Here is a 14,329-nt window from a genome sequence, read left to right as displayed (position 1 = left end):
AATGGGAGGGGGAGTTGAAATGGTTCGCGACTGGGAGGTGCAGCTGTGTAGTGCGAACTGAGCGTAGGTGTTCTGCAAAGTGGTCCCCAAGCCTCCGCTTGGTTTCCCCGATGTAGAGGAGGCCACAACGGAGACAGCGGATACAGTATACCACATTAGCAGATGTGCAGGTGAACATCTGCTTGATGTGGAAAGTCTTCTTGGGCCCTGGGATGGGGGTGAGGGAGGAGGTGTAGGGGCAGGTATAGCACTTCCTGCGGTTGCAGGGAAAAGTGCCGGGTGTGGTGAGGCTGGAGGGGAGTGTGGAGCGCACAAGGGAGTCCCGGACAGAGTGGTCCCTCCGGAAAGCAGATAAGGGTGGGGAGGGAAAAATGCCTGTTGTGCTGTCAAGTTACTTGCTTTCAAAAATGTAGCCACTTTTTCAAACACCTTTTAAAAACATTTTCTCATTTCCGTACACCGTTTTTAAAAACAAAAATAAAAAAAGACATAGACTTTACAAGTCTGTCTTCCTCAATTATAGATTTTTTTGCTAAGCTCAAGAAAAGTTTCAGAAGTCTCTAATAAGTTTTCATTCTACATTTGGCGCAACTATCTCACAGTACATTCTAACACAGCCATACTCACTGAATTATAGCTGTCAGCCAATGTCCCAGACTCCTTCCTCATAATCCTTAGTTATGTTCTGTTCAGTGTCGGGATAGACCCACAGCATGTTGTATACAGTTATGAAGAAGTGGAATTGGGACTGTACAGCATTGACTTCAGAGCCCCTGAAATTACATGGCAACAGGTTGGATATGGAAACCTACTGCTGATTATCATTTACTGCTCTTCCTTGCAAAGGTCTAGTGGTATTATTGCTAGACTGTTGATTCAGAGACACGGAATGTTTTGGGGACCTGGATTCGAATCCAGCTGTGGCAGATGTAGAATCTGAATTCAACAAAATCTGGAACTAAGAATCCAATTTTTGATTGTCAGAAAAACCCATCTGGTTCACTGATGTCTAATGCTGTGGTATGACCTACACAAGTCTCTCCAGACCCACAAAAATGTGGTTGATTGCTAACTGCCTCTGGGCAATTAAGGTTGGACCATAAATGCTGGACCGTAAATGCTGGCCTAGCCAGCAACATCCACATCCAATGAATAAAAAAAAGTTGAACACTACTTGGAATCTGCACCAAGTAATAACGAACACACAACAGATTCTGGGTGGGAGGGGATTCAAATATCTCTCAACAAAAGGGGCCTGTTACCATCATTAGTAACAGAGCATGCTGAGTCCTGAAATACCTATGGGTCAGACGGGGACTACAACACGAGAAATTGACCTACTTGTTCGCTTCATCACCTCATATATTTATCCATGATGTTATTTTAAAAATATTTGTTCATTGGATGTGGGTATCACTGGCTATGCCAGCATTATTGTTCATCCCTTTTATAGCCTAGACGGCAGTAAAGAGTTGACCATATTGCCCTGAGTTTGGAATCACATTGTAGGCCAGACCAGGTAAGGATGGCAGATTTCCTTCCCTGAAGTACATTAACAAATCAGTTGGGATATTATAATTGATAATAAAGGTTACATGGTCATAAAAAATCCATCTGATTCACTAATGTCATGTGATCAGAGTTTTCAGGAGGGGTAGTTATCCATACAGATATGTACAGTCTAAAACTTCGGTTCATAATTTTTGCTTGAGTAAATTTCGTTTGTTATTATTTTTAACTAAATAGATTTTGATATCTATATAACTGACAAAATCATTGTCCTCTTTAAATTCAAACTTTGTTATGAACAGTGGAGAAATGAGACTTGCAAAGAAAGTCAGTTCACTCCTCCAACCTTGGTCATAACAATAGGTTCATGTGTGACTTTTCTGAGTTTGTGGTTAAAGCAATTTGTTAGGTAAACTAAAACAGGGTTATTTCACCTCTGACAGTGACACATCTCTGAGAGTGCCTTTATAAGCACAAAGATTCACAGAAAATTGAAATAACTATAATGTTATTCAAAAACATTTTTTTTTCTCCTCATTTTATCCCACAGCAGCTACGAGCTAACATGAGAGAAATGGAAACGTTATGCCTTCGGGTAAGAGATGAAGATTCACAAGCTTTAGAGAAAATAATAAATCCTGTACAGGAGCATGCAGCAGCAGCTGTGCTGGAGTTCCTGAAACTCCATTCAGAGATTCTAGAGGAATCAAGCGGACACTGTAGCATGAATAATACACAGAGACCACAGTCATCTCTAGTGAGGTCCCAGACTGTCGAAGGTAATATATTTGGTTTAGTTATGCATAATAATAACCGATGACTCTCTCATCTCTTTAACTGGGACTGATGGTTTACTACTTATTCAAGCAACAATGTGGTTTCAATGAGGATTATACTTGTGGTATAATTTCGTTCCTATTATATTTCTGATGAATGAGTACTTTTACTTACATTTGGTATGTGTGCACTTTATCTTCCTTTAAGGTTTTAGCAAAGATCTGTAGCTCGGGTTGCGGGTGAGGTTGCTGACTTGCTTGCCGAGCTGGCTTGTTTTTGTTCAGGCATTTTGTCACCGTGCTAGGTAACATCATCAGTGACGCCTCTGATGAAGCTGATTTGTGTCATTTTTGGTTTTATTCTGTATGGGTTAGTGTATAGGGTCCAATTTTATGTTTGTTGATTGCATTATGGGTGGAGAACCATGCCTCTAGGAATTCCCGTGTGTGTCTATTTTTGGCTTGGGCTATTATGGTTACCTTGTCCCAGTTAAACTGATGGCCTTCACTGTCTTGAGTGTACTGATATTAGGGAAAGTTTGTCATGCCGTTTTGCTGCTAGTTGATGTTAGCATATCCTAATGGCTAGTTTCCTTCCTGTCTGTCTGATGTAATGTTTGTTGCAGTCGTTGCATGGTATTTTGTAAACTATGTTGCTTCTGCATGTTGTGGGAATGGGGTCGTTAATCCTTGTAAGTGTTTGTGATAGAGTGGCTGTGGGTTTGTGTGCCACCATGATTCCTAGTGGTCATAAGAGTCTCGTTGTCAGTTCTGATATGTTTTTGATGTCGGGCAGTGTGGCCAGTGCGTTAGGGTGTACTGTGTCCTCTTGTCTATTTAGCAGGCACCTGTGGATGAAGTTGCGGGAATATCCGTTCAAAGAAAAGATTTTGTACAGGTGCTCTTCCTCTTTCCTGCGTAGTTCTGGCATGTTGCAGTGAGTGGTGGCCTGTTTAAATAGTATCCTAATACAGCTTTGTGGACGTTGGGGTGGTTGCTGTGAAAGTTGAGGATTTGGTCAATATTCCTTCTGATATTGGATGCTCTTAGAATCTTTTTTGTATGTAATTTGTCCAGTTGTTGTCTTCCCCCTTTATGGGTAGAAATGGAAGACTCTACTACCCATAGACTTAACGCCATTAAAGTCAGTGTGGTGACTGGCTTGAAGGGGAAATTGCAGTTGTCATTTGCCATAGTATCTGCTGGTCTTGCTCTTTAAGGTGGCCTTACCCCTTATTGAGTGGCCCTGATAGAACCCTAACAGAGCATCATTGAGCAGGTTATTACAGAATTGTTGTGGTGCAGAAAGAGACTGTTCAGCCCAATATATTTGCATTGATTCTGAGGATTTTATTTTGTTGCCAATCCTCTGCTAAGGGAGGTAAGAGGAAAGAGGATTGGGAAATCCAAAACAATGGAATTGTTGGCAGTCTATTGCCTCCCAATAGGAACATAAAATTCATCTCCTGAAAGAAAAGCTTGTAAACATAAATCACAACCAGAATTTCTGACACATTTTATTGGAGAAATAACTAATATTTAAAGTAGAAGTTTTATTTAGCACAGTAAAATGGTTATCCTATCATAAGATTTAAGTATTTAGAAAATATTCCCAGGCAGCCATGAAAGCCTGGTTGTAATGGTGCGTTATTTCTGTTTAGAGGAAGCATTATACTTGGGGGGGGGGGGGGGGAGGGGGGGGAAAAAAATAATCAGGATCATCTTGCATCAACAACCAGCTTCGTAATGATTTCATCACGATTTAGTTTCATATCTACTGATATGAAAAGGCACCTACTGAGCCTTTCGCGAATCTTGCAGAAGGGAGAAGATATAAATTACTGAATTTCTGTTATTTGAGGAACTCTTACTGTTTTAGTGAAGTTAACAAGAATACCAGATGTGACTTTACATTTGTAAATGAACATCAGTTATCATTTTTGGTTGACAGACCTGCCCTCATCTAAATTATCGTTAAATTAAACCCTTACAAATTTATGTATGAATTACAGGATTCTGAGCAAACAACATGACCTTATTCTGAAATAAAACTGTCAGGAAGAGTGACATTTTTGTCCCTTTCCAGAAATTACCTGCAAAATGAGATGATGAAACCAATTAAATATCTAAGATTTTTAAGACTATGCAATTGGACATTGCACTGAATAACCATTTTTCCTGTAGGAACAATTATGAGTTCCCAAGACACTGGCTCACCATCGTCCCAATGTCTGGTTCAGCTGAATGTGCCACTACCACAGATTCCACAAGATCAAGATGCTGCTGAATCATGGGAGAAGTTGGAAGAAGTAAGTCATAGTCTTTTGAAATTAACAGTGAAATAATAACTAGAGATGATATATCTTTGCAACACAAATCAGAATTGGTTTTAATATAATCTTATTTGATGTCATCTAGGTTTAGGCTCTAATTTTTTAAGTAATTCAAAGTACATGTAGCATATTATATAGTACATGTACTCTGATTAAATAAATGGTAAGGGTGTTTAATTCACTTTATTCTGTTAAATTACATAGACTAGTAGTAAGGTTTACTGCAGGCACTTCTAGACAGTCATGTTTAATGATTTTTTTCTGGGATACATTTGAGTAGCTTGTAATGTTCATTTACATAATTATTTTTCAGGATTTAATTGATCTTAGCAACTTGGTAAATGAATTTTCTCAGTTACTTCATGTAAGTATTTATCTTCCAATTTCCTGTGTACTGAATGAAGGAAAATCTATTTCTTTAGTTCATGTCATATGTTTTGGATCTGCAAGAATAATTTGTGGCTAAATAGAGCAAATTAAATTTCTATGAATTAAAAAGGATATTCTAACACATAAGCAACACCATTGGTTCTGGAAATATTACACTTTACACCAGTTATAATAACTCTGGTATCAAATTAAACATGACTGCACATCCATGGACTTAATAACAACAGCAGGACCACAGCCAGCCTTTGTGAGCTGTGCAATCGCAACCACTCCAGACGTGTATCTCTAATTGCTACTCTCAAACAATTTTTATGTTATAATTTCCTCTCTTACTTCTGTATTTTCTTCCACTATTTGCCCAATGGTAACTCTACCTCTTCTGCTTTTAATTTATCTATTACATCCTCTTCTCCTGCCTGCAAAAGGTAATTATTACCTTTACAATCAGTGAATGAATTATATCAAGCTTGGAAACTCCAAAACTGGTTTATTTTGGCTGATCTGTATTCATCCACATTTTACAATGTTTTGATAGTCAAAATGTTGCAGTTACTTAGATCAAATTTCCAAATTTAGAAAATAAGGACCTAGAAAATCTGAAATCCATGATTGTTCTCTTTTGAATCAGAAATGTAACATTAAATCCACAATGGTGCTAAGCAATGTAAGATGTGACCATATTGCAAAATTCTTAATTAAAAAAGGGAATGTATTGTATGGACACAGACAGCAACAGTCCATTATTGCAGAATGACGAAATAATGGGTTTTAATGTTATATAGTTTTTTGGGAAAAAAAGACATTTATGCATTGCACAAGGCTATTGATACTGTTTAGACTAAATAGATTTTTAAATGGCCAACAGAATTAATGCAGCAACATTGTTGTTCTGGTAATTAACTAGCAAGGTGTCTCTTCTTATCCCTTCTGTGGCCCTCTGCCATTAGATTTCCAGGTGAAGGTCACAGTGACCAATGGGATCCCGTCATGTATGGAAGATGCTGCCTTTGGCATGCATCACCCCACCTCCAAAATCTTGGCAGAAACCCAGGACGCCAGTGAGTCTGCTTGCTATGTTCTCATGCGCAAACCAGCCTTATGTTCCAGGACCAGTCTGGGCTTTACCTTGCCTGCCTTTGTCCTGTATAGATGTTTTGTGTTTGACCTGTCCTAAAAGATGCTGTTGAAAGGATACCCATTCTGGTTTTGGGGCCCAGTTGTCTGGCCACAGTAATACAGGTAGTCCGTCAAAAATGCTTCATTCCAGGAGAGTATGTTTCTGGATGTTTTACAACACACAGCCGGAACCAGCACGTCCCAGACCATATAAATTTGAACCGGCACAAGACAACAGCACTTCACAGGAGGCTCCACAGCACTGAGGATATCACCTAATAAGGGGACAAAACGTCTGCTATCAAACCCCCGAGCTTGGTGAACACACCAATATCTACAACTAGCACTCGAGCTATAAATCTTCACTCAAACCCTGAAGAGTATATTTTTCCTGTATTATCGGCTTTCTCCAAAACATATCCCAAACGCCAGGATGAATGATCCTATCAATGCTCATATGAACAGATACAATTGATGTTGCTGCTTTTTTTTCCAAAGTCCACATCACTTGTGATGGAAGCAGAGGCATTTATTAAAGGAAGATTAGTGACATACTACTGAATGACACATTCAAGTAATACAATTGTGCATAACAGCACCCTCAAAAGGAGCAGGAGGTGGACTTGATGTAAAAATTATATTTGACAGAAAAGGGCATAATCTACTGCATCATCTCTAACCAGACACCTCCCTCCCTCACATGCACGATAAGTAATGTTATTTTGTTGAGGCCATCATTGCTGAGCCTAAATCTCTTTACAGCCAGTCCTGTCTACCTTTCAGCATAAATCAGAGCAGATGCTAGAAATCTTATTTTGTAAAAACTTAAAATAAAATACTTGTAGTTTTCCACAACTCATGGCTATGGCTTTTGTGATCAGTGGCAAATGGTGGTGGTGCCGCCGCCTGCCTGGGGACATGTATCAATTTCTGACATGAATTCTAACTTTCCTAGTTAGTTTTGCTGTATTAGCCATGGGAAATACCTAGCCTCGCCCATTGCCTGAGGTGTGGTAACGCTCAGGTTAAACCACCACCAGTTAGTTGTCTTTGTTTGATGAGAGAACAGTCCTATGGGACTATGGCAACTACTTATTTTTAGTGTAATCAAGCAGGTTATGCAGCTAATCAGATATTCTCACCCGTAAGCAAACCAGGAAGTAAAAAACATTGACTGCTCTTCACTCAGTCATTTTACTGTGAAACAAAAAGATTGGAACATAATAACAGTATTCAAGTAGAAGCTAAAGTATCAGGTTTTTTGAGTAACTGTTCACTAGTAATTAATGGATACACCTTTAATCCAAGGGGGTTCACAGCAAAATTGAGCATACAAAGTGCAAACACAAATTGACAAAGCCCAGATTGCTGTCTATTTTTTTCTGGGATCTTCTGATTCTAGCTATCACAAAAAAGGACAGTGGAGCAGAATAAAGGAAAGACAACACATGCCCTTTTATATAGTGCAAGCTACCATATTTAAACATCTACTCTTTGAATGTTAGTGAATGGGTGATATGGTTAAGTGGCAAATTAGTTGTGAGGTTACCCAGATGTTATTCAGGGAAGTATGCTGAGTCTGAGCCATTTGCATGGAATCCTGGGAATTGCCCCTCCAATCTGCATGTCAGGATTTCCACAGGGTCCTGACACAATCTTCAGTTGTATTTCTGGTCACCAAAGAATCAGCAACTGGCTGGAAGATTTAACTTCTAACATTTCTATCTGCAAGCACAATGGTAACCCACCCTCTGGAGGAAAGGTTTGATTTAATCTTTGCATTACTGCATTTAACTACGCAATGTCTGAGTTTTATGTTGGCTAGAGACAAGATTAATGTGTCTTGTAAAACTGCTGATTTCATGAATTAAAGTCTAATACATTTAGAAATTACTTTAAGGGATTACTTGAGCAACTAAAATTCGTCTACCTCCTATCTATTTTGTTTCAAAAGATTAGAACGGTGCTGCAACTGTGTAATATATAAACTAAATGTAAATAAAATGCATGTTCTGGCTTTTTGAACCAATCATTACACACTTGATATGGTAGGGAGTGTTAAACTTAAAAGACCACACAATGCTAGATCCAGGCTTTGCCAAAATGTTTGAACAAATTTTCACATGCACTGGAAAAACTAAATTATTGAAATGTATTTTGTAAGTGATATTTTTTTCCTTCTAAAAAGTCTTTCGTTCTGCGGGTGTAAAGGAGGCACAGCTGAAATAAGGAACTCCAAGTATGACCCTGTGACAGAAGTTGATTAGATTGTAGCCATCAGGATGTTAAATATGAAGGTCTTTTTTCAAACCAAAAAAGTGTAAAGAACTGCTGCCCTCTAATGGGTTAAAATAGCACTAATCTGAGATCATTTAAGAACAGATTTAATGTTGATAAATTTTTAAAGACTTGGCAAACCATCTAAACAGTCTAGCAGGAAAGGTGGTACTTTTAAGAAATTGTAGATTTATTGACTAGCAGATGAAAGATGTTGCAAACTCTGATTATAGGAATTATAATTGTGCGTATTGGTTGACTGCTGCTTCCCAGCTGGAAAGCTAGCACATAATTCCTTTACATCTAGACCCAACAGGAGAAGATTGACAGCATTGAAGACCATGTCAGTACTGCTGCTGAGAATGTTGAAGAGGGAACCAAGAATCTGGCCAAGGTAGGGATCTTTGCCTGCTGAGTAATCAATGGCACTCTACCTGCCAGCAATACTCTGAATTAACCCAACTGATTGATCTGGCCTCTCTAATGTTAAGGGAAGCAGCAATTAAAAAAATAAGGGAGAAGTGACACACTGCATGGCAAAAAAAAAAAAATCAATCTGTATTGTGATGGTCCCATGCAGTGAAACCAACTAGCACTGCTCTGTACATAGTAATCATCCAGAGAACAGCTGCAGTAAAGAAAGACTTTACACTGATGGATTGGTACCAGCTCTTAAGACAGCAAGAAATCACAGTAACTTACAATCTAGTTTGTGTCTTTGTTAAACCTATTTTTCATTGATTTTTCAGGCCGCTAAATATAAACTTGCAATGTTGCCGGTGGCAGGTGCTCTCATTGGTGGTGCGATGGGAGGGCCTATTGGTCTTCTGGCAGGCTTCAAAATTGTGGGGGTCGCAGCTGCAGTCAGTGGAGGGATACTGGGCTTCACAGGTGGGAGGCTGTTACTGAAGAAACAGCAGCAGACGATAGACCAGGAACTCTCACTTTCTTCCAGCTGCCCAGAGCTGAAGACTCAAGCTGGAAAAAAATCTAGTTAAATTGCGCAAACTTAGCTCTTTTAAGCCTTTTTCCAAGGTTTAGCTTAAAAGAGAAACAATTTTATATACAATTTGTAAACTGTAGGACTTGTCTCCACCAGAATCTAATCTGATTATTCATTTTTAATGACAGAAGATCAGCTGTATATACTGATAACAAATGTACAATCATTAAATGTTAATTTTTGTATATTTTAACTGCTTTATTAAAATATTTATCATTTAAAAACTATTTGGAATGCAAATTGTATGATCATAGCTTGAACAAAATCTATTCACCAATCTTGGTAGGCCACTTATTTTATTTTTGTTTCCTCAAAATTAAGAGATCAACACATTCTCACAGGAATGTGAAACATGAACACCAAGCCACTCCCACACAGCAAGGAACAAATGAACACCTTCCACTTAAAGAAAAATGCATCGACAAAATGTGGAAATAATACGAAGAGACGAGGCTTGTTTCATGGGACAGTATGCGGCCAGCATACTCTTGCCAAATCCTGGTACAAGAGATGACCTTTTATTAGAAAAATTTAGGATCTGCAAATGATCAGTGTTTTGCAACAGTTATACATTTAACAGTTTTATTAAAATCCACTACACTGAATGACCACAGTACATTGACATATTCACAAGCCAGGGAAGCAAAAAAAAAAATAAAAAAAAACACAATTTGTCAATCAATTTTTTGTTTTATCCAAAATAAAAACTGTACACACAGACTTATGAAAATATAGGCTTAGTATTTCTGCCTCTCATCAGGCAAAGCTCTTTGATTTCTGGTCTTGTACAGTTCCTTCATACATCTATAATTCATCTTTCTCTCTCTTGAGGATGGTGTACCTGTGTTCACTTGGAGCTAATTTCTGGAATGAACTTTCTGGGGGGCTGCTTGCAACTTCACTTGGCTAGGATTTAAAAAAAGTATGAATTTGTGAATAGAAATAAAGTAGCAACTTCAAGAAGTTTGACAATTTTAAGAAAGTAATGTATTTATCTGGTCTCTTGATTTCCACAGCCACAGTAAATCTGAATTTATAGAACTTAGAACAGTACAGGCCCTTTGGCCCACGATGTTGTGCTGAACTTTTACCCTAAACCTAAGGTCTATCTAACATCCACATGCCTATCTAATTGCCACTTAAATGCCCCTAATGAGGGGGACTCCACTACCCTCTCCGGCAATGCATTCCACGCCCCTACCACTCTCTGAGTAAAGAACCTACCTCTGACGTCTCCCTGTATCTACCTCCACTCACTTTAAAACTATGCCCTCTCGTAATAGCTACCTCCACCATGGGAAAAAGCCTCTGGCTGTCCATTCTATCTATACCTCTGATCATTTTGTACACCTCTATCAAGTCACCTCTCATCCTTTGTCGTTCTAAAGAGAAAAGCCCTAGCTCTCTCAACCTTTCCTCGTAAGACCTTCCCTCCATTCCAGGCAATATCCTGGTAAATCTCCTCTGCACTTTTTCCAACACTTCCACATTTTTCCTGTAATGAGGCAACCAGAACTGGACACAATACTCCAGATGTATGGCAGTTTTAAAACTTACATTTTCCTATTACTGTACTTTGATTCCATTACTTACATAGGTATATAACAAAATATGGTACAGGCCAATAGATATAGCATTCCTTTCCTTTGAGGTTCATTGAAATGGTTAAAACTATATCCAAGTATTTCTCAGTATTATTAATTTATATCTCTGCCTTGCAGGTGCTGACAGGCTAATTGTATTTTTTTTTAACCAATATTAACTGTCAAAACTCAAAGCACTTTCAGTGACATTCCATATGGGAAACTCCTGAAACATTTAAGGTGTGATGAGGTGTTTTATAAAAAGGAAACCTTTAAATGTCAATTGATGGCATGATTAATTTGTACAGTATTTTCAGCACACAGGCCATCTGTCCTAAGAAGCCCCAACTATTTAATCTGTTTGATTTGCTGGTAATCAACTTTGAATATAATCATTAACACAACGTGATTTGAAATTATTAGTTTAATTGCTCATTAAGGGCACCACTATGCATTGCACAGCATTAGCTATACTGACCACCATTAAAACAAAAATAAAATTAAATAGGAAATCAAAGCTGAATGAAACCATCCAAGAAACCAGTGCAGATTATAAAACTGTGCACATGGATTTTTAAATTTAAATGTCTACAATGCATTTAATACAAATCCAGACTTGACTTTATCTAGATTTATGGTATTATATCGCTTAACACAGAATTGAGATTCCTATATCGTGATTATTTCCATCATTCATTATGCATTACATCATAAATTACAAATACCATGAGACTAAAACTGCAATTAAATAAATGTCTAGGCAGGGATCTTAAACATTTTAGCATACAGTATAAACTGTACCATACAGACCAGATATCATGAAATAAGTAATGGTTAGAGGGGTTAGACCTCAGACGTTTGAAAAAAGATTATGATTGAGATTAAATATTTATAACACACTTCACGATAACTGTTATTTTCAATCACGAACCCACCAAGGGCATCATCAAAATTCTCAACATCAGTTTCTTACCTGGCCAGGAGCATCATCAGTGGGATCTGGGCCATGGTGGAACTCTCTATGTAATTTGCCAGAGTGTAGATCTAATACAAATTGTTTCAGTGCACCTGGAGTACTGAAATTAAAATAAAACAGTCAACTAGCTGAGCAAAATAGAGAGAGCATGAAACAGGAAATAAAAACAAGCCACTTAAAAAGTCAATCCCAATTGATTCTTCTTTTAGTTAGTCAGAGGCTATTTAATTGAAAGGAGGCAGAAGACGAATTGCCAGTTTATACTCTGTTGGATTCTGGGATTTTTCTATCCCCTTAGGGCATTACAGCAACGGCAGCCTATTGCTGCCCCTCAATAACTCCCACAGTGCATAGCCCTGCAACAGCTTTTCTGTATAGCAGCTGAAAAGCAGCCAACAGCAGGTATCAAACAAAGAGTTTACAAATACAAGCAACAGTCAGGTAGTTGGTATTGATAGACAGCTTTCAAAAGGAGCTCTAGAGCAAAGTAATTGCAGACAGAAATGCTGAGGAAAGATCAATTTAAATTTAATCTTAGATCATCTGTTGTCACCTACTGTAAAGTGCTAAAATGCAGCAATCAATTTTATCTATAAAATGTCAAATTTGCTGCAATCATGGGGACTATTGTTAGTTAGTCTCAATAGCTCTGAAGAATGTATTGCATCTTATAGACTGGATCCCCTAGAAAACTACAAATAATAATTTATATACATGCTAAACATTGGCTCAAATTGTAGGGTTTTTTTTTAAAAATAAGCATCTTGCTGTAGTTATTTCTTTAAAATATAAGCTCAACAGCACGTAAGCAAGTCATACTAAGAAATTGTTCAGCCAATGCATACTAAAAAATACTTTTATATTTATTTGTTCTGATTCATGGTTCTGAAAAGCAGCTGCTAGTGGTACAGATATGTGTCACAAGTATCCCTTGTGCTAAAAATTTGGGAAGTTTTATTTCATGAAGGTAATAGCTACATGCAGATGGACCTACAGGTATGGATAAATTTTATACCAATCATTAAGACAAAGGTCAAAGAACAATAAACAAATCCACTCCCCAATAGAAGTCCGGTATGGAGATTTGGATTAAGAAATGTTCCCTAATCCAATCAATGCTTTACCTGGAATCTTCCTTCTCCTTTGTAACTCAAACATTTATTTCATTTTGTTAAAGGAAGCATTAGAATACAATTTGGGTAGACATTGCTAATAGTTTGGACAGAAGACATTTGTTGATCAGTAGCTCACAAATATTCACTATTCTTATTCCACTGCATGTTTAATAGATGAGGTATAGATTCTACTTAAGACTATCAAATGTAGCACATCCATTTAAAAAATAAAACTGAATCAAGTATTGACTTGCACTCAAGCTTTGTTTCAAATAATATATTTTGCATATGGGGAAATTCCACCCTACAGTTTTAAGTACAAATGGATGCAGACAGTGTCTTGTTTCCCCACACCAGTGAAACCTCAAGTCTGTAGATATATGTCTCATGTCAAAATATCCTTTACCTTTTTTAAGTTTAAAAAGTGACAAGGTACTTTGGTGGAAACAGGAAATTTGATAAATTTTGCAAAGTTTGCTAACCTAACATATAAAAAGGTGGGTTATGGTCATCTACAAAGTTAGGGCAATTAATTTGGAGTATCACCACAGAAATTACTGGTGTGTTTTACAGTGGTGTCATCACAGATTTCAAAATGCAGAAGGAAATATCACAGTAGAAAATGCAGCGAATTTGCAGATTAGAGCATGAATACTTCAGAAACTCAAGACACAACCACCAGATGATTTATTATCTTTAATAGTTTGTATTTGGAGATTATTAAAGAAAGAAAAAAACTGTACTTACTGTATGTCTTTAAAGTTTGGGAAGAGATACATATGCCGAAAGCTGTCAATAGCGATAACTGGGCAATCTGCTGGTGTCTTGTGTATATGTAGAAGAGGATGACGGAACTTGTCACAGTCAGCATGCAGGAAGTTTATAGTACCTATAAGTTATTCATGTGTTAACACTGTCACACAAATGCATGAGTTCGTTGACCTGAATGCAGTATAACAACAGATTGACATTGTATTTACATAAAAATTAGAAAGAACGTTACTTCTTTCCTCATGAATTCCTCCCAAAAGGAATTTTCAACCATTTAAGAAAAATTTTGTATTAATATAGTCGCAGCTTTCAAATCAACAGTTGGACTGTTTTCTAGACAAATGTTATACGTAAATAGAGACACACAAAGTAATTACTACCTATTTATGTTTATATAAGCCTCCTTGCCAGTTTGCACTTATACACAGGAACCAAAACAAAGTTGCTGGAAAAGCTCAGCAGGTCTGGCAGCATCTGTGA

General features: G+C 37.6%; 2 protein-coding genes across 3 annotated transcripts in view; one reads left to right on the top strand and one right to left on the bottom strand.

The window, feature by feature from the left end:
* The first annotated feature begins 521 nt into the window (after window positions 1-521).
* Window positions 522-9,628, top strand: stx17 (syntaxin 17). Its single transcript, XM_020536858.2, has 5 exons — window positions 522-2,288; window positions 4,470-4,594; window positions 4,932-4,982; window positions 8,709-8,795; window positions 9,151-9,628. Exons 1-5 carry the CDS (start codon window positions 2,015-2,017, stop codon window positions 9,397-9,399), a joined length of 786 nt encoding a protein of 261 aa, XP_020392447.2. The 5' UTR covers window positions 522-2,014; the 3' UTR covers window positions 9,400-9,628.
* Window positions 9,629-9,861: 233 nt separating this feature from the next.
* erp44 (endoplasmic reticulum protein 44) overlaps window positions 9,862-14,329 on the bottom strand; it is a 94,038-nt gene continuing 89,570 nt past the window's right edge. For both annotated transcript variants that reach the window (XM_048616458.1, XM_048616461.1), the window contains 3 exons: window positions 13,826-13,967; window positions 11,961-12,063; window positions 9,862-10,310 (listed from right to left, as the gene is read on the bottom strand). In XM_048616458.1, coding sequence (XP_048472415.1) covers window positions 10,209-10,310; window positions 11,961-12,063; window positions 13,826-13,967 — 347 coding nt within the window. In that variant the 3' untranslated portion in view covers window positions 9,862-10,208. The remainder of the gene's footprint in view (window positions 10,311-11,960; window positions 12,064-13,825; window positions 13,968-14,329) is intronic.

Source organism: Rhincodon typus, chromosome 2, assembly GCF_021869965.1.
Source record: "Rhincodon typus isolate 14 chromosome 2, sRhiTyp1.1, whole genome shotgun sequence".
Classification (NCBI taxonomy): Eukaryota; Metazoa; Chordata; class Chondrichthyes; order Orectolobiformes; family Rhincodontidae; genus Rhincodon; species Rhincodon typus.
The sequence above is the reverse complement of the archived record's forward strand: the minus strand, read 5'-3'. Positions and strand labels throughout refer to the sequence as shown.